At 49.1% G+C, this 20,474-nt stretch overlaps 1 protein-coding gene across 2 annotated transcripts in view; it reads left to right on the top strand.

The window, feature by feature from the left end:
- LOC138579683 (N-formyl peptide receptor 3-like) overlaps window positions 1-14,669 on the top strand; it is a 95,198-nt gene extending 80,529 nt beyond the window's left edge. For both annotated transcript variants that reach the window (XM_069649924.1, XM_069649925.1), the window contains one exon: window positions 12,728-14,669. In XM_069649924.1, the coding sequence (XP_069506025.1) occupies window positions 12,728-14,149 (1,422 nt within the window). In that variant the 3' untranslated portion in view covers window positions 14,150-14,669. The remainder of the gene's footprint in view (window positions 1-12,727) is intronic.
- Window positions 14,670-20,474: the final 5,805 nt, after the last annotated feature.

Here is a 20,474-nt window from a genome sequence, read left to right as displayed (position 1 = left end):
GGCTCGGGGCCATCAAGATCAGAGGGGCAGGCATCGGCCGGAGGGCAGGGCAACCCTGGGATGGTGGTGTCTTCCGTGTGGGAGCAGTTGGTCCAGCGGATAGGTGCGGAGCGGCAGCGGGCGGAAGAGGAGCGGCTCACCATGGTCAGGGCGGAGTTCTCCATGCGTCGGGCGTTGAGGCGGGCTGAGTGCCTCGAGGAAGCTCGCAGGGAGTTTGAGCTGAACATGGGGTTATCCCTGCGAGACCTCGGGGCCAGGACAGAGTCCCGCCTCCAGGACATCGACATGGAGTTCGATGATGCCCTGGCCAGCAACATCACCGAGTGAGCCGCAGGACTTACCCGCTGCCTTTGTATATAGTTATTTAGTTAGTTAGTGTTAGGTTTCCTTTATTCATTTTTATTTTTTTGGACCGCTCGGACAATGGCCACTTTTTTGTATATATTTTTTTCATTAGGTAGTAGTAGGTTTCATTTATGGTGTTGGGCTCATGGACCCTGGAATATTCGTGTATATAGTTTGCTTTTTGAAGAAACATTTTTTTTATTAATTATTGTGTTCACCATGAGGAAATGGTTTTTCATTATTTTCCTTCCACATGATATTGCTTTGGACAACATTTGTTTTTGGATTAATTTGTTTTTTTTATTTTTACATTTGTTCTCGGACATGGACCATTTATTTTGTTATCCCCATTGTTGTATTTTTGATTTGTTTACTTATTTTTCATCTTTAATACATTTTTTTTAACTTTCACTTGTGGTATTTTCTCATTGGTTTCATACATGTCATGATATGGGTTTTGACATTCACTTCACCCATTGTGTATGTGTGTGTGACGGACATGTGTTCATTTACATACTTGCCATTGGGGTTGTATCATGTAATTGCATTCACTATGTGGGTGGATGCAATCCTTGCCTGGGTGTTTGTGCTGGGTATGCTGCCCATTACTGCCATGATTGAGTATCGTCAGGACCTGGGGGCAGGGGGACATGTGTGGGTGCCTGGTGGAGGCTGCCCCTGCACTGCTGGGGGGTGGGGGTGGTGGGAGACATGGGTGGGGGCCTGGTGGAGGGTGCCCCTGGTGGCTGGGGGGTGGGGGTGGTGGGAGACATGGGTGGGGGCCTGGTGGAGGCTGCCCCTGCACTGCTGGGGGGTGGGGGTGGTGGGAGACATGGGTGGGGGCCTGGTGGAGGATGCCCCTGCACTGCTGGGGGGTGGGGGTGGTGGGAGACATGGGTGGCGGCCTGGTGGAGGGTGCTCCTGGTGGCTGGGGGTGGGGGTGGTGGGAGACATGGGTGGGGGCCTGGTGGAGGCTGCCCCTGCACTGCTGGGGGGTGGGGGTGGTGGGAGACATGGGTGGGGGCCTGGTGGAGGATGCCCCTGCACTGCTGAGGGGTGGGGGTGGTGGGTGACATGGGTGGGGGCCTGGTGGAGGGTGCCCCTGGTGGCTGGGGGGTGGGGGTGGTGGGTGACATGGGTGGGGGCCTGGTGGAGGGTGCCCCTGGTGGCTGGGGGGTGGGGGCAGTGGGAGACATGGGTGGGGGCCTGTTGGAGGATGCCCCTGCACTGCTGGGGGGTGGGATGGTGGGTGACATGGGTGGAGGCCTGGTGGAGGGTGCCCCTGGTGGCTGGGAGGTGGGAGTGGTGGGAGACATTGGTGGGGGCCTGGTGGAGGGTGCCCTACAGTGCTGGGGGGTGGGGGGGGTGGGAGACATGGGTTGGACATGGGTGGGGGCCTGCTGGCAGGTGCCCCACAGTGCTGGGGGGTGGGGGTGATGGGAGACATGGGTGGGGGTCTGGTGGAGGATGCCCCTGCACTGCTGGGGGTGGGGGTGGTGGGTGACATGGGTGGGGGCCTGGTGGAGGGTGCCCCTGGTGGCTGGGGGGTGGTGGGAGACATGGGTGGGGGCCTGCTGGCAGGTGCCCCACAGTGCTGGGGGGTGGGGGTGGTGGGAGACATGGGTGGGGGCCTGCTGGCAGGTGCCCCACAGTGCTGGGGGGTGGGGGTGGTGGGAGACATGGGTTGGACATGGGTGGGGGCCTGCTGGCAGGTGCCCCACAGTGCTGGGGGGTGGGGGTGGTGGGAGACATGGGTTGGACATGGGTTGGACATGGGTGGGGGCCTGCTGGCAGGTGCCCCACAGTGCTGGGGGGTGGGGGTGGTGGGAGACATGGGTGGGGGCCTGGTGGAGGGTGCCCCTGGTGGCTGGGGGGTGGGGGTGGTGGGTGACATGGGTGGGGGCCTGGTGGAGGGTGCCCCTGGTGGCTGGGGGGTGGGGGTGGTGGGAGACATGGGTGGGGGCCTGGTGGAGGGTGCCCCTGGTGGCTGGGGGGTGGGGGTGGTGGGAGACATGGGTGGGGGCCTGGTGGAGGGTGCCCCTGGTGGCTGGGGGGTGGGGGTGGTGGGTGACATGGGTGGGGGCCTGGTGGAGGGTGCCCCTGGTGGCTGGGGGGTGGGGGTGGTGGGAGACATGGGTGGGGGCCTGGTGGAGGGTGCCCCTGGTGGCTGGGGGGTGGGGGTGGTGGGAGACATGGGTGGGGGCCTGGTGGAGGGTGCCCCACAGTGCTGGGGGGTGGGGGTGGTGGGAGACATGGGTTGGACATGGGTGGGGCCTGCTGGCAGGTGCCCCACAGTGCTGGGGGGTGGGGGTGGTGGGAGACATGGGTGGGGGCCTGGTGGAGGATGCCCCTGCACTGCTGGGGGGTGGGGGTGGTGGGTGACATGGGTGGGGGCCTGGTGGAGGGTGCCCCTGGTGGCTGGGGGGTGGGGGTGGTGGGTGACATGGGTGGGGGCCTGGTGGAGGGTGCCCCTGGTGGCTGGGGGGTGGGGGTGGTGGGAGACATGGGTGGGGGCCTGGTGGAGGATGCCCCTGCACTGCCGGGGGGTGGGGGTGGTGGGAGACATGGGTGGGGGCCTGGTGGAGGATGCCCCTGCACTGCTGGGGGGTGGGGGTGGTGGGTGACATGGGTGGGGGCCTGCTGACAGGTGCCCCACAGTAATGGGGGGTAGGGGTGGTGGGAGACATGGGTGGGGGCCTGGTGGAGGGTGCCCCTGGTGGCTGGGGGGTGGGGGTGGTGGGAGACATGGGTGGGGGCCTGGTGGAGGGTGCCCCTGGTGGCTGGGGGGTGGGGGTGGTGGGTGACATGGGTGGGGGCCTGGTGGAGGGTGCCCCACAGTGCTGGGGGGTGGGGGTGGTGGGAGACATGGGTGGGGGCCTGGTGGAGGATGCCCCTGCACTGCTGGGGGGTGGGGGTGGTGGGTGACATGGGTGGGGGCCTGCTGGCAGGTGCCCCACAGTGCTGGGGGGTGGGGGTGGTGGGAGACATGGGTGGGGGCCTGGTGGAGGGTGCCCCTGGTGGCTGGGGGGTGGGGGTGGTGGGAGACATGGGTGGGGGCCTGGTGGAGGGTGCCCCTGGTGGCTGGGGGGTGGGGGTGGTGGGTGACATGGGTGGGGGCCTGGTGGAGGGTGCCCCACAGTGCTGGGGGGTGGGGGTGGTGGGAGACATGGGTTGGACATGGGTGGGGGCCTGCTGGCAGGTGCCCCACAGTGCTGGGGGGTGGGGGTGGTGGGAGACATGGGTGGGGGCCTGGTGGAGGATGCCCCTGCACTGCTGGGGGGTGGGGGTGGTGGGTGACATGGGTGAGGGCCTGGTGGAGGGTGCCCCTGGTGGCTGGGGGTGGTGGGTGACATGGGTGGGGGCCTGGTGGAGGGTGCCCCTGGTGGCTGGGGGGTGGGGGTGGTGGGTGACATGGGTGGGGGCCTGGTGGAGGGTGCCCCTGGTGGCTGGGGGGTGGGGGTGGTGGGAGACATGGGTGGGGGCCTGGTGGAGGATGCCCCTGCACTGCTGGGGGGTGGGGGTGGTGGGAGACATGGGTGTGGGCCTGGTGGAGGATGCCCCTGCACTGCTGGGGGGTGGGGGTGGTGGGTGACATGGGTGGGGGCCTGCTGGCAGGTGCCCCACAGTGCTGGGGGGTGGGGGTGGTGGGAGACATGGGTGGGGGCCTGGTGGAGGGTGCCCCTGGTGGCTGGGGGATGGGGGTGGTGGGAGACATGGGTGGGGGCCTGGTGGAGGGTGCCCCTGGTGGCTGGGGGGTGGGGGTGGTGGGTGACATGGGTGGGGGCCTGGTGGAGGTTGCCCCACAGTGCTGGGGGGTGGGGGTGGTGGGAGACATGGGTGGGGGTCTGGTGGAGGATGCCCCTGCACTGCTGGGGGGTGGGGGTGGTGGGTGACATGGGTGGGGGCCTGCTGGCAGGTGCCCCACAGTGCTGGGGGGTGGGGGTGGTGGGAGACATGGGTGGGGGCCTGGTGGAGGGTGCCCCTGGTGGCTGGGGGGTGGGGGTGGTGGGAGACATGGGTGGGGGCCTGGTGGAGGGTGCCCCTGGTGGCTGGGGGTGGTGGGTGACATGGGTGGGGGCCTGGTGGAGGGTGCCCCACAGTGCCGGGGGGTGGGGGTGGTGGGAGACATGGGTTGGACATGGGTGGGGGCCTGCTGGCAGGTGCCCCACAGTGCTGGGGGGTGGGGGTGGTGGGAGACATGGGTGGGGGCCTGGTGGAGGATGCCCCTGCACTGCTGGGGGGTGGGGGTGGTGGGTGACATGGGTGGGGGCCTGGTGGAGGGTGCCCCTGGTGGCTGGGGGTGGTGGGTGACATGGGTGGGGGCCTGGTGGAGGGTGCCCCTGGTGGCTGGGGGGTGGGGGTGGTGGGTGACATGAGCAGGTGTGCAGGGTAGTCCCCTGTGGTGTGTGCTGCCTGCAGGGGCCGTGGAGGGTGTACAGGTAATACCTGGGAGCACACAGCCAAATCGCGTGTGGAACTTCCCGCGCACCCCTGCAATCCACGTACCCTGACTAATTGCGTGTGGAATTTCCCGCGCACCCCTGAAATCCACGTACCCGGCCAAATCGCGTGTGGAACTTCCCGCGCACCCCTGAAATCCACGTACCCGGCCAAATCGCATGTGTAACTTCCCGCGCACCCCTGCAATCCACGTACCCTGACTAATCGCGTGTGGAACTTCCCGCGCACCCTTGAAATCCACGTACCCGGCCAAATCGCGTGTGGAACTTCCCGCGCACCCCTGAAATCCACGTACCCGGCCAAATCGCGTGTGTAACTTCCCGCGCACCCCTGAAATCCACGTACCCTGACAAATCGCGTGTGGTACTTCCCACGCACCCCTGAAATCCACGTACACGGCCAAATCGCGTATGGAACTTCCCGCGCACCCCTGAAATCCACGTACCCTGACAAATCGCGTGTGGTACTTCCCGCACACCCCTGAAATCCACGTACACGGCCAAATCGCGTGTGGAACTTCCCGCGCACCCCTGCAATCCACGTAACCTGACTAATCGCGTGTGGAACTTCCCGCGCACCCCTGAAATCCATGTACCCGGCCAAATCGCGTGTGGAACTTCCCGTGCACCCCTGAAATCCACGTACCCGGCCAAATCGCGTGTGTAACTTCCCGCGCACCCCTGAAATCCACGTACCCGGCCAAATCGCGTGTGGAACTTCCCACGCACTCCTGAAATCCACGTACCCGGCCAAATCGCGTGTGTAACTTCCCGCGCACCCCTGAAATCCATGTACCCTGACAAATCGCGTGTGGTACTTCCCGCGCACCCCTGAAATCCACGTACACGGCCAAATCGCGTGTGGAACTTCCCGCGCACCCCTGCAATCCACGTACCCTGACTAATCGCGTGTGGAACTTCCCGCGCACCCCTGAAATCCACGTACCCAGCCAAATCGCGTGTGGAACTTCCCGCGCACCCCTGAAATCCACGTACCCGGCCAAATCGCGTGTGTAACTTCCCGCGCACCCCTGCAATCCACGTACCCTGACAAATCGTGTGTGGTACTTCCCGCGCACCCCTGAAATCCACGTACCTGGCCATATCGCGTGTGGAACTTCCCGCGCACCCCTGAAATCCACGTACCCTGACAAATCGCGTGTGGTACTTCCCGCGCACCCCTGTAATCCACGTACCTGGCCAATTCGCGTGTGAGACTTCCCGCGCACCCCGGTATACACGCACACGTTTTTTTTCTGTCAGCGCGTGTCTGTGTTTGTGGGTACCCCTTTGCACGTCATTTGTCCTGGAGGGCCACAGTATTGGGCATTCATCATGGCTGTATATAGGTGCTATTTGTTGGCGCACCTTTTGGCGCACATTTCTTACAGGCGCAGAGACGCTACCGCCTGCTTTCTTGTGGCGGTCGTGTTTGTGCCTGTGCGCTGGTTTGAGCGTGCGCTTTTTTGCCCTATTCTATTCCATGAATACGTGTTGTAGGCGAGCGTGTGGGCGTTCCGCGCACTTGTACCCTGTGCTTCCCCGTGACGCCCACATTTTGGCAAGTTGTTCCCCATTCCGAGTGTTACGCCCCGTGTTCCGCCTACTTTTGTTGCGTGCGCCGCGCTATGTGCGATTTTCGCTGTGGCCTGTGCGATTTTCGCTGTAACCTGGCGCACGCCGTTAGATGGCCTGTGCGCCAACGTGCGCCGCGCACTTTTTTATCGCACATCCGATGGTTTTCTCGCACACGGCCTTCCATGAATCGATGTGCGCTGCTTTTCGTGCGATTTTCGCACTTGCACTGCGATTTTCGCTATTCCACTGCGATTCGCACGTTTTTGGCCACTTGCGCCGCGCTAATGATTCCATGAATCGGCTTGCAAGTTGGATGGCGTAAATACTTTTCGGAGAGATGGAGTGCATTTGACAGATGTTGGCAATCAGATTTTTCTTTTGAATGTTCAAAATGCATTGAAATATGTAGTGGAGTCTTTTGTAGTAGTTGTAGTAAATAAAAAGCAAAAATAGAAGAAACAAATTAGAAGCAGTTTTTGTGAAACTTAGAAAAATGATTAAGTTCAGAAGAACATTTATTAGTTCAGGATATAAAACCCCCTACATTTTTTAAAAGAAAGATTCTTTTAAGAGCCACAATATTTTTACAAAATACTATTTAATTGATTGGAATTCCCCTGTGCCTGGAATATTCCATGTGGCCGTGGACTGTTATACTGTCTGTGGACTATGCAGACTGCAAAAGGTCCTTTGATTGTTTTTTTAGTTCTATTTTTTTAACTGGGAAAGGTGGCTCCAAAAGGAACCCTTTTGGGGGGTATTTCTGGCTTGTATTTTTTTGGGCCCTTTTTTATGGAAGAGGCAATGAGGTAATGTGGGGGAGGGAAGTGGCACCAACCACAGAAAAGGAGGGACAGGTGGACAAGAGAAGATGTTGGGCATGCCTTAATTGTAAGATAGAGGAAATGTTTCTTGTGCTCCTTGACCGTAGTCTCGAAAGCACTCTGAAACTGCTCCACCCTGCAGAATGGTGTGTCACAGTACATACAGACGACTGTGTTGCCCCACAGGAGTAGCCTGTGTGGTGGCAGGAGCGATTGAGGAAGATGGGGTAAAGGAAGATGGCCTACTTTTCCATGAGAAAGGAACTGCCTTTCTCAAAGCACCCGGATGGTTGGATAGAGTGTGGTGGTGCATGGAAGTGGTCCCGAAGGAGTACTTTCCGTGTTGTCCGCGACTGAGTATGACCCCACACTCAATGAATTCAACATGGGCAGCCCGAGCCTTTGGGACCCACCCAACGGTCTTAAAGGACCACCACACCTATGACTCTCTGTAGGTGCTGAAGGTAGGCACTTCCTCTACCTCATCATCCTGGTCCTCTTCATCCTACCCTGCATCCTTGTGTCTGTTCCCCTGTCCAGGCCCTCCCGCTGGTGGTGGTGAAGTTGGTGGCCCCTGGGAAGGAGGGATGGCCATGAAAGATGCTGTTGATGCAGATAAATGCAGATAAAGGTGCTCTCCAAAGCAGGTGTCTCTGCTGGTGCTGTCTTCTGGAGAGCAAAATGGAGAATGACTTAAAGTAATGGGTGGGTCCCTTCAGAGGAACCGGCCACAGACCGTGCAACTGTCCATGGACTACCGAGTTGAAAATAGGCCTTGGAAAAGTTGTAAAAAGTTGACAGATCAATAAGGAATGGGTCTAGGTCGGAGCTCTGGGAGGGTAAACTTTGAACTTGAAACATACTAGATTGGCAGAAAATGCAGTTTGAAACTGTCCGCGGTGCACGGACACCACCCGCGGACACGCCTTTATGCTGCACAGGTGCAGTCACATGATGACGTCCAGGGACATCCGTGACGCCAATGGGTGTCCACGGACCTCTGCGACTGGGAGACACCGGGCACATGTGCAGGAATATCCACAATTGGGTGCGCTGTCCGCAGACAAAATTAAAAGTGCGTCATGCAAGACCGGACATTTCCGGACACGGCACATTGTCCGCCGATGTCATCCATTGTGTAAATGGACCCCGAGCATTTGTATAGTCTCCGGACTCTCAAGTTGGGTTTTTAAAAAAAATAATTTTTCACAGAATAATATACAAGATATTTATAGTATAAAAATACATTTATTTATCAAAGAGATGGGTTATTAAAATGGGAAACATAAATGGGACAATTTGGAATTCGTATAAAGTCTTGATCGGGGGATGGAGGGAGAGAGGTTTCATCAAACCGTCTTTGATTTACATTTTGTACATTTGATTGGGGTGATTGCTGAGGGCAAGGTGGACAGGTACATGTAGGAAAGTGGTAATTAACATTACTAATAACATGATTTTTAACATAATTTAGAAGTTCTTTAAAGTATTTGCTAAATTAATCCAATTTTGAAGACAAGATCATGATTTAATTGTGTACAGTTTGGGATTGGGATTGTCTTTCTGATTGTCAGGATTCTCCATAATTAATCATCATCACTAATTCTTTCTTTGGGAAAGTTTTCTTTTAGCCACTCAAGTGTGTTGGCCATTTCTGTCCAAATAAAAAATGATGATATTTGCTTATGAGAAATGTTTATATAATGAATGGTAATAATAGAGAAATAAATACAGTGTACTTACTATTTGGTAAGAGGTTGTTTTGCAATGGTGTATCTCAGTCTGTATGAAGAGTTGTACTAAACTGATAGTATGAGGTTTACAGTTATAGTTTGTGCTTGCTGCATTCCATTATATTGTGCGCTGAATGAAAAAATAATGTTTACATTTTGAAATGTTGTATTGTACAAAAAGGTATATTTGGATGTGGTAAATATTAATAATGTTGTTTTATGTTTATGTTTTGGTTGGTCGAAGGGTACAACATTTTCTGTTTTCCCCTATGCTTCTGATTTTTTTTAATACTACCTGCTGTCCACCGACGATACAGGTGGTGGTACATTTGGATTAAGTATGATATAAAAGTTGCAGCAAATTAAGGCTAAGCAACCATAACTCGCACCACCACTGTGCACTGCTAAGACTAACACTCAGGACATCAAAGATGACATCACAAATGTCATTGATGACATCACTGATGACAGAACATATCAAATTAATTCTGATGAAAGTCCCTACAAGGTGTTTACCATGTTGATAGCAACATATCAGGGGTGACCGGGAGACCTTTCATTAACTACTTAATGTATTAAAAAATGTACTAATTTACAAAAACGTTATATTGGAATGTTGTTGTTAATACAGCAACCTAATAAAACACACATAGGCAATGGGTGCAGCATACACCATAGAAGTACAGTATTTTTAATCTGGTAATATTGGCCAGTAAAATAATAAATGCAAGCCTATCAGAATCTTGACTAATGTTAATTTTGGAATTAATAGCTAACAATAGAAGACTTACTACACACTTGTGTTAGTACAAACAATACATATGAAATCTGAGTCACATACAGGGAAATTCCATTAAGGAGGATAGAAACAACATCATCAGAAAATGACAATAACATTAGAGTTCATCATCATGTATACAAATTAATTGTGTGTTTGAGGCCTGCCTATTTCCCCAGCTATGTGCACCAGGAGCTGAGGCCAAACCGTAAGGAAAGTACTTTAACAACATACGAGGTTAATATCTATATATATAGCAGCTTTTGAATTTTTAAATTGTCACTGTCAGTGAACAAAAACAAGTAGCCCAGATATGTGATGTCATCAGTGGTGACATTTGTGATGGCATCTTTGCTGTCATGGGTGTTAGTCTTAGCAGTGCACAGTGGTGGCACAAGTTATGGTTGCTTAGCATACCATAACTGGCAAATCTCTTGGATTTTTCGATTTTACTTGTAACCATAATGTCCTTTTAACAAAGTTTTTCACTGCATATATTGAATATATATATATATATATATATATATATATATATATATATATATATATATATATATATATATATATATATATATATATTTAAATATTATAGGGTGGTGCTTGCCACCCTATAGTTAAGCTGATAGGCTTGAGTCGTAGGAAATCCGAAAATTCTATTGCTAATAACTTTGCACTTGCATGACAGATTTGGATGACATTTTCCAAACAAAAGTTTCTCACAGGCCCCCCAGACTGTAAATTATGTGAAAGATTTGTTAAAAAAACTACAAAAAGTTATTAAGAAAGGAAAAATCCTGTTTTTAGTCTTCTTCCATTGATTTTACCATCGAGTAAAACGTCCAAATTTGGTGAAGCTGAAGCGCAAAAACTGCTGGGCGGATTTGCTCCAAATAGGAAACAACATGGGCACAAAGAGTTGACTTGATTTCTGGGATAGGTTTGGGGTTAATCTGTCCAGTAGTTTTTGAAATATTTGATGGGGAAAGCGGTGCCCGCTGCTCTAAAAAATATAGGCATATTTTTAATGGTGCTTTGCAGCACAGCGACATTTCAGAAAGAAAGTTTGCTATTTGTTTTTTGATCAATGTGAGCGATTACCTGGGTAATACCAGGGTAATACAAAAATTAAAAAAATGCTCAAAAAGCTATTCGGAGGCGGAAAACAGATACAATTGCATTAGGCTAGAGGCGGGGACAGGATAAGACTACCATATGAAATTGGAGAGTTGCGGGTGGTCTGGGGAGCCAGTTACAGTTGGCAAGTTTTCAGATTATTGGGGAATACTGGAGAAATCTTGTGAGATTCCTGCAGCTACAACGGAAGAAACGCTCAGAAAAGAAAATACATCACAGGAACACATGAGTGAAAAGGGGTAATTGGGGAGGGCCACAGAGGGAAAAAGCAGCTGAGGGAGTCGGGGGAAAGAGGAGCGGGTCACTTGGTAAGTGCTTGAGTGGACTGGGAAGAGTTTTAGTTTTTCAAACATTTTTGGCTAATGTGGGGAATACTGCAGGCATGGGTAGTTCATTGCTGCTGTATGTGTAGTACCTTGCTGTTATCAGGGGAAACACATGGGTATCGGGAGAGAATGAAAAAAACTGGAAATTTGACACTTGCAGTGTTCACATCTACTAGGCAAGGGGTAATGGGTATTTCTGCCACTGGCCATGGCCAAAGCCATGCCTACTGGGCTCCAAAGAAACTATAGTATAACAAAACCCTTGAAATTCGGTGAAGAAACCTTTGTTAAGAGAGAGTTAAGTTAATCAGATTTAACGCTACAAAACCCTTGAAATTCAGCACTCGTATTTTGAAGCAAGTCCACCTTAACTTTGTGCCTCTTGTGCATCGTATGACCACAACAATGGCATCACCGATGACATCACTGATAACATCAATGATGAAGGCCATGGCTATTGGACCCAAAGAAGCCTATTGGTGTATCATGTAAAGTGCCGACAGCCTTCGGCCATGGCTAGTGGAACCCAAATAAACGTATTGGTAAAACATGTACAGTGGCAGAAAGAGATAGAGAATCAGCATGATGAGAAAAGAGAACAAGGAGGGAAAAAAAGGGGAGGAGGGAGTTAACTGTGTAACTACTACACCCAAGATCTTATGTATGAAAGAATTAGACACTGCAAAGACTCCTGTCCACTTGCCCCCCCTTCCAAAATTTGTAGAAGACAGAGAAGCCTATTTCTTACATTTTAGCGAAAAGGACAAAAAACTCTGGAACCTAGAGAAAAAAGATCTGGGAGGGGAGGGAGGAAGGAAGTTAAGAATGAAACTATAAAACTGGGAGATACCTATTGTATAGTAACAGACAATGAAGTTATGACGTGGGCTCATAATATCAAAAGTTATACTCTTGCACATTTGTTGAAAGTTAAAATATTTTGACCTCTGCAAGAAAATAAAACTGTTACAAAAGTTATAAAGGGACAGTGGGGAGGGTGGAGGGATAATGATTTACAGATGAAGAAATTGGAGACAATTTACACAGCAACAGGTGACGTTAACCCTGAAGGGAAAGTTGGTCTATGCATTATGACAACAAAGTGTAACGATTATATGTTGTAATTGATTATGTCTCCATTGAAAAATAAAAATGGTTAAAAAAAAAAAAAAAACATGTACAGTGGCCAAGGCCAAACGCCATGACTGGTGGGATCCCCAAAGAAACTGTAGTATAACAAAACCCTTGAAATTCTCTGATGCCATCATTGTGATCTTATGCTATGCATCTGGGAGCACAAAGTTAAAGTGGACTTGCTTTCAATGGGTATTAACTCAGGCTGATATATGCAGCCTGACTTCTCAAAATGGCACCCCAAAATCAGACACCTTCATCGTGGGTATGTTAGTAGTGAGATGGTCACACATTAAGCACAATATATATATGAAATTGTGAATCTTTACAGTTGCTAAGTGCATGTGCGGAAGATGCTGGAGAATCACAGTGTTACCATTATTTTTCATCTGTTGCCTCTTTGCTCCCTTTGAAGGTTTTGTCAAATAAGCTTGAGGAACTCTGCATCTACTTATGGAATTTGAAAAACCTTTCACAGAGTGGCATTCTGCAGGAGAAAAGGAGCAACCACGATGCAATATGGATCACCAGCGTCATCCTCGCCATTGTCACCTGTGTCATAGGAATTTTGGGCAACGCTGTGGTCATCTGGTTGACTGCAGTCAAGATGAAGAAGGTCAAAAGCAACATGTGGTTCTTAAACCTGGCAGTGGCTGACTTCGGCTTCCTCCTCTGTTTGCCCCCATGGCTGGTTTCCCTGTTTCTGGAGCACTGGCCTTTCGGCACTTTCCTCTGCAAGACCCATCACTTTGCTTTCACTGTGAACATGTATGCCAGCATTTTCATCCTCACAGGTCTTAGCATCGACCGCTGCCTTTCCATAGTACTGCCCCTCTGGCACCGCAAGCACGTGTCCAGGCGTTTCTACCTCTGTGTTTGCCTGGCCCTGTGGACAGTCACAGTGCTGCTAAGTGTCCCGATTATGCTGCACAGCAAAGTGACGAGAGGCAGTGGAGGGAAGCAGTGTGAGCTTGTCTTTTATGGAGAGGAAGTGTTCAATGTTGGCAATCTCGTCTTAAATTCTTCAGAATGTGGCCCAGAGCCGAAGACTGCAACTCAATCTGAACATCTTGTTATTTCAACCCTCAGCAGCTCACATGCAGATCATTCAACATCTGGCTACCCACCCTTCACTGCAGCAGCAATAATAAACTACAGCCGAGTGGACGAGATGTCCCATGACAACATAGGCAACGGCTCCCCTTTCTCTGGTTATGGTGTCATGGAGGACTGGGGGCAGGTGGTTCAATCTGTTGTCCAGTCGCTAGTCAAACGTGATGCTCAGTTGTCATTTCCACGGCTTCCATTGAATCAACAAGACTGCCAGAATGAGGTCTGGCAGGCGTCCTTAAGGAACTGTACCAAAGCCGATGAGGTGGACAAATGGCAACGGATGCTTTCCTCGATGGGGGCCATTCTTATGCCATTGCTAGTCGTTGGCATCTTCATCCCACTGGCCGTCATCATAGCATCCAACGTCCTCGTCATATTACAAGTGAGCAAGTCCCAGTCTGGGAAGAAGGGGAACTTCACCAGGCTGTATGCTGTCATTCTGAGCATGGTGGCTTCATACTTTCTCTCTTGGATGCCATTAACAGTGGTCCAGATGATGATCATGGATGCGACACACCAAATGGATCTCCGGCGCTTGTACAGCCTGATCTCGGTGATGCCTCTGCTATCTTCTATAGCATCCTTCAACAGCTGCTTGAACCCCATCTTGTATGTCTTAATTGGTCAGAAAGTTAAGGCAGAGTTGAAAAAGTCCATGGTTGGCATATGGCAAAGCGCAACCGACAATTCCCAGTCAATGCTTCACCATGATCAGTCCAAATAAAAAAAGGGGGATATTATAAAAAGTGTATTTCATACTATATCTTTTTGAAGTACAATTGTCAGGAGGAAAATGGTTTGATAATATCAAATGGCATAATGTATAAGGCTTTGGTACGATGCAGAAGGGGACAGGGTTTTTCTGATCTACTTAGACACCTTACTCAAGAAGATTGGGATTGCAGACTTTGTGGGAATCGTTCTAGTATCAGAGATCTTTGGAGGAATGCATAGATAATGAGGGCAGAAGAGGGGAGCAAAATAACCTTTTACTGTATATGACATGTATTAAAAAATATGGTAATGCATTTTTACTGCTTGTGGAAATTATAGCATGATTCACATATAGAATAGACAGCCAAAATGGATTCTCATGCCACGATAAATACTAGACATGAGCATTTGGACCTAGAACATGAATATCATAAGTACTTTGCATCTACTGTCTGCTTATTATATGGTTAACATTTGGATCATTCAGAAGTAATTTATTTCAAGTAAATTGTTTTGTTAAATCAATTAAAGGGCTCCGTTGTTCTATGAAGTACTATTCAAAATATCCTTGACACCGAATAGAATGTTCGGTGTACAAGTATGTACCACTGGCAATTGAGTGACTTGTTCCTTACAAAAATATTGCATCTTAATAGGTGCTAAACATTTGTCAATGCTCATACGGTTGTCGCTACTAATATGCAAGCTTACTACTGTCTTGTTCTTCTTTGTACATCTATTTTTAATTAATATGTCATTGCCAACTCTGGCCATTTAACATAAGGTGAGCATCTATAATTATATAATTATAGACTGCACCTATTAGTCAAGAGGTTATTGCCTAATTCACACTGGATCTAGACAATAAGGCTTATGGCAGCGTATGTGCAAAGGTCTGTGCCTGCAGTTAGTCAGCCATGTTTACTCTGTACCCACCTTGCTCTGAAACATATGAAGGAATCCTACACTACACATGTGATATGCGCAAATTGCAGGGTAGGTTCCAGGAATGTTGGTGAACTGTGAGTTGCTGTTCATTGTTGCTTAACTACTTGGTGTTATTATTAGCCAAGCCAAAGGTGAAATGTCGAGTCAGCCTTGTCAGAATTCAAGCCTGGCACCTACTGCTCACACACATCTCTGGAACTGGCACTTGCAGCACCCAAGCTGTCTTATCTGCTTACCATATGGCAAGGCAGAGTAGCGTGCACGCACTGATCCTTGCAGTGCCTGGCAAGGAAGCTGTATTAAGGTTAATTTGTCAGTTTCCCCATATTCTGCTATGAGTTTACAGCGCTGTTCAACGGATGAAAGATGTAATACGTGCGATCCAGGTAATATACATGTTCTTAGTTATAGTGATTGACGGTACTGCACAGCGCCTTAACACAACTGATACATGACGCCTGCTAATGTTTTTGTTCAAAGCCTTTATATTTAAGACAGAATCGCAAGGAATGATAGCTGATTGTGACAGTTATGTTGGCCCATTGACCATCACAGATTGCAATCTCGGTGGTCAAGACAGAGCCTTTCATCCTGTCATGATGATCAATAAAATGAGGATCACTGATTTCAGGGAATAACACAGGGTGTTTACAGTGTTATGAAGCTGCAATAGTATGGTAGGAGGCCCTATGTAAAATACAAGTAATGTTGCTGTTTTAAATGCGTTACATTATCCAAACTAATTTGTCCTCAGTAACCCAGGTCAGCCAGTGCACCCACCAGGGACGTCATTTCACCAAAATGCCAGGGGTAGCGGAAGTGACATCACACGACTCTTAACCTATGATGACAAGTAATCCAAGTGACATCATAGGAAAGGATGGCACATGGCCTTCAGAAGTGTCTAACACCCGTGTTTCCGGGCACTCTCATTTCAGCCACATATAAGAACCGAGGCACAGAGGGAGGCACAATTTGTCCACAATCACACATTTGGGGAATGTAATTTTCCAGATCTGACGTGGGCCCTCGGGCCTATATTTGAAACACACATAATGCAGTACTAATAACTGGGTAACCAAAATCTCTGACACAGGCCACAGCTAGTTTATGAAACATTCATAGATCAATGGGCAACCTCCGTTCTTGAAAGAATTGGACTTTGCCCTTCTGACATTACTCCCAAAGTGCTTTGTGCTAGAGGAAGTTGAGGGGACAGAAAGGGAAGGCAGAGAGAAACAAGATGGTGAACCTTCCCCCAACTGTACAGAGCTGTCCCTGTCTACACCCCCCTACCCCACCCCTTCCATTCTCAATAAGATAAATGGCCCCTTTGTTTGCAGCACTCTGGTGTGAGGCTACTCCTTTTCAATGGGTGTGCTCCTTTGATTCCTGGGCCCATGACGGCTTTCTGTTAAGTGTCTCTCTCTGTGGGAGGGTGTTGACTACCCTCACAAAAAGATCAAAGAAGAGGCATGGACATTCAGGTTCATGTCCTACCACTTGGCAGGATCAGCCAGTCTGGTCAGAATACACATCGCCTTCCACTGCTGAGCTGGCATGTGTGATATCAAATTAGATGTGGCTGCAATGATTAGGAGCAGTGCCATGCACCATGCCCCAGCTCAGGCATGACTTATTTTGAGAGTTACCCTCCATCCATCGTGGGCTATTTATAATATAACATTGTGCTATATACCATATTTTAAGTTCAGTTTGCTTGTACCTTGTTAGCCAATGATATAATACATTGTTAATCCAAAAGAAAACAAGTTAATATCATATTAGAGCTGCAAAGTCCTTTAACTACTTCAGGCGTAGATGAAATGAAGCGTTTGAAAAATAGTACTTAAATAGCCCTTTCTAGGATAAATTAATTAAGCTTTTATAACTCTCTTAATACCGGAGTCCAGTTTCTAAGCACAGCACCTGGATTCAAGCCTGTGTTGCTCTGTGTTATCTTGCTTCTAAGACAAACACGTTGCCCCTGAGCTATCCAGTATATACTTATCTGTGTCTCTCTGTGTACCAGATTTGTGGCTTTTTCATGGAGACATGTATTACAGATGTTGACCCCCCCACCTCTCTTCCCCACCCACACACACATTGCAGTCTTCAAGGTTTGAATAGTAGAGTGTGTTAAATGGGGCAACGGCCAGTGGAACTGAAGAGAATGAAGAAAAACAACACAGCCCAACTTGCTAGAGTGCTCTCAGGAAGGCAAGAGGAGATAGGATAGTGTCAGTCATGATACGAGCAGCCCAGTTGAAGCTCAGTGTGTCAGGGCAGGCCCTTTGTAAGATCAGTGCTGGCACAAACATCCACATATCAGGTTTGTGCCTCTAGATGGCCGGCCATGTGCATGTGTTAGACCTTTGACTCTGGTGAAGACACTGCAAAATTGCAACAGGTCACTTACTGAGAAGACGGCTTGCTTGGGACTCTCAGCTAACTGTAGGCTTCCATGCATGACTATACCTGTATTTATTTATCTGTTGTGAAGTTTTATATAGTGTGATATTGAGACATTTGAGGCTACAGATGTTATACAATGGCAGTAGCTGGGTGTGTGTTAGTTACACCTTACCACAAAGGGGTTTGCAACCTGTCGCTCTCCAGATAGTTTGGACTATGTTTGTTTGTTTGTTTTTATTATTTGTAAGGCGCACCTCACCCGTGGGTAGCAGGGCGCAAGCAACAAGAGGAGTTTACAGCTTAGGTTACAGAATACGCAGTAGATGGATCCCAATGGGTTACAGAGTTGGGAGCATCGAACATTTGGGTCAAGACAACAAAGTATAATTAACAAGTGAATATACATCATTTACAATTTATAGATAACTCTAAGCATAAAGGTGAGAAGATATGGGATTTATACACAATTTACAATGGGTGGCGCAGTGGATGTGGTTAAATATCTTATTGGGTATCGTGTTCCTTGATCCAGCGGATGGTATTGGATCTGAATTGTGGGTAGGGAAGGTCTTCCCTTAGCGGTGGTGGTAGGGAATCCCAAAATTGTGCTGCTTTAACAGGAAAGCTATTCCCTCTAGCCATAGTACGTTTGAATCTTGGGACGGTGAGGAGATTTGAGTTAGCCCTTCAAGGGGGGCGGCAGGAAGTCGGTCTGGTAAATCTTGTTATTAAATACTGTGGGGCCGCTTGGTGTAAGCATTTATGGGTCAAGGAGACCGATTTAAGGAAGATTTTGTCTTTTGCGGAGAGCCAGTTATACGATCTTCTCGTGTCTGAGATGTGTGTTTTCCTCGGGGGGCATAGGGCTGCTCTTAAGGCATTGTTCTGTAGGATTTGAATTTTGTTTGTAATGTATTTATTGCTGCCTATGTAAAGCGCATTGGAATAATCCAACTTGGATAGGATCAATGCGCTGGCTATAGTTATGCAGTTGTTTGGTGAGAGCAATGGTTTAGATGCTCTGATGAGTTTACAGGTATACGATGTAGCGGAGGCCATGGCATTGACTTGTTTTTTTAATGTGAGTGTAGAGTCTAATTAAAATCCTAAGGTTTTGACCTCCTTAGCTATGGTAATGATGTTATTGTCTATGACAAAAGAGGAATAGTTTTGGCCCAATTTGTTAAGGTTAGGTGCAGTTCCTAAAATGAGGTGTTCAGTCTTGTCATCATTCAGGCATAGACCATGAGAGGCCATCCATGCCTGGATGATGAGGTACACATGATTTACAAAGCCCAAATCCTTGTCGTAATCTCCCGTCAACGGGATGAGGATCTGAGTATCATCGGCATAGTTCGTGTAGGTGATACCCAGGCCATCTAGATCGTCAAAAAGGGGCTTTGTAAAAATGTTACACAGTGTAGAGGATACGCAAGAACCCTGTGGCACACCGCAGGTGATGGGCATGGGGTCAGCGGCTTCTGATGGTGAAAAGACTCGCATTGTGCGGTTATTAAGGAAGGACTGGATCCATTCAGTTGCCTCCTGGGAGAAGTGTGCTGCCGACTGTAAGTGTGCACAGAGGATCTCATGGTTGACTAGGTCAAATGCATCTGAGAGATCGAGGAGTAACAGAAGTGCTGTCTTGCCCTCGTCTCTCAGCTCATCTATCTGTGCCTTTAGATCTATAAGCGCAGTCCCAGTCCCGTGTTGCGGTCTGAAACCTGACTGACATACTCCTAGAAGGTGGTTAAGTTCGAGGTAGTGTTGAATTTGTTGGTATGCTATTTTGTCAAGGATTTTAAGGAGAAATGGCACTGTAGTGATGGGACGGTAGTTCGTGGGGATGGCAGGATTTAGATTAGGTTTTTTAAGGAGTGGGAGGACCCAGAATTGTTTCAGGTTGTTAGGTATGATGCCGGTTGTGAAGGATGCATTTATTAGTTTCGTAATAAATGGTGAGAGTTCTCTGGCTGCATCTTTTATCAGTTGAGCCGGGCATAGGTCTCCATGGCAGTTCGAAGGTTTAAGTGCAAGTATAACTTTTTCAACCTCTTTAGTGGAGACTTTGCTAAAGTTGAAGAGGGGGGTGGGCACAGGAGTTGACTTCGTAGTAGGTTGAGGAGTGGAACTGTTGTTGTTCAGTTTAGAGGTGAAGAGGAGGGAATCTTTTTTGTTGCTGATTTTAGTTTGCAAGGAAGTAATTTTATTAGCAAGAGCATTTTGAATATCTGTGCACCAGTTTTTGTCTTTGATGCAAGAGTCAGGCGGCTGGACAGGAGTTTCTATTTCTTTCAGTATTGAGAAGAGCTCTTTGGTGTTGGATTTTGCTTGAGAGATTCGAAGGTTGTATGAAGTTTGTTTTGGAAGGATAATTTCTTTTTTGTACTGGGAGGCTAGATTACTTAGGTTTATCTTATTGATTTCAGATGGATCTGAGCTCCAGATTTTCTCGTAGCGACGTTTCTCCTTTCTAATAGCCTTAAGGTGGGGAGAGAACCAGTTGTTCACATGTTTACGAGGTTTGCTCTTTCTCACTTTAAGAGGTGCTATGGCATCGAGGGAGTATAACATTACTTTATTGTAGAGGTCTACCATAGTTGAAGGAGTCATATGTTCCAGAATGGCATTGAAAGTCAGAAGGATCATAGGCATGAGGTTTTCAGGAGTGATATTTCTCTTATTTCTGGTTGGTACAGCTGGGGCTATGCTGTTGTGTTGCAGCGATGGTGTGGGTTTTAGGGAGAATGTGATCAGGTGATGATCAGACCATGGCTGTGGGATTATAGATGAGACTGTGAGTGGGCAATTATGCACAGCTAACCAGTCCAAAGTTCTACCTTTGGTATGGGTGGGAGCTGTAATTTTCTGCGTGAAACCTAGTTCCTCTAGGGAGTTGTTGATTAAAGTAGCATTGACGTCTAACGGGTCGTTGAGGCCGAGGTTAAAATCACCTAATGTGATGCATTGAG

Source organism: Ambystoma mexicanum, chromosome 3p, assembly GCF_040938575.1.
Source record: "Ambystoma mexicanum isolate Mex_15411 chromosome 3p, UKY_AmexF1_1, whole genome shotgun sequence".
In the NCBI taxonomy this organism is placed as follows: domain Eukaryota; kingdom Metazoa; phylum Chordata; class Amphibia; order Caudata; family Ambystomatidae; genus Ambystoma; species Ambystoma mexicanum.
This window is presented reverse-complemented; position numbering and strand designations above follow the sequence as displayed.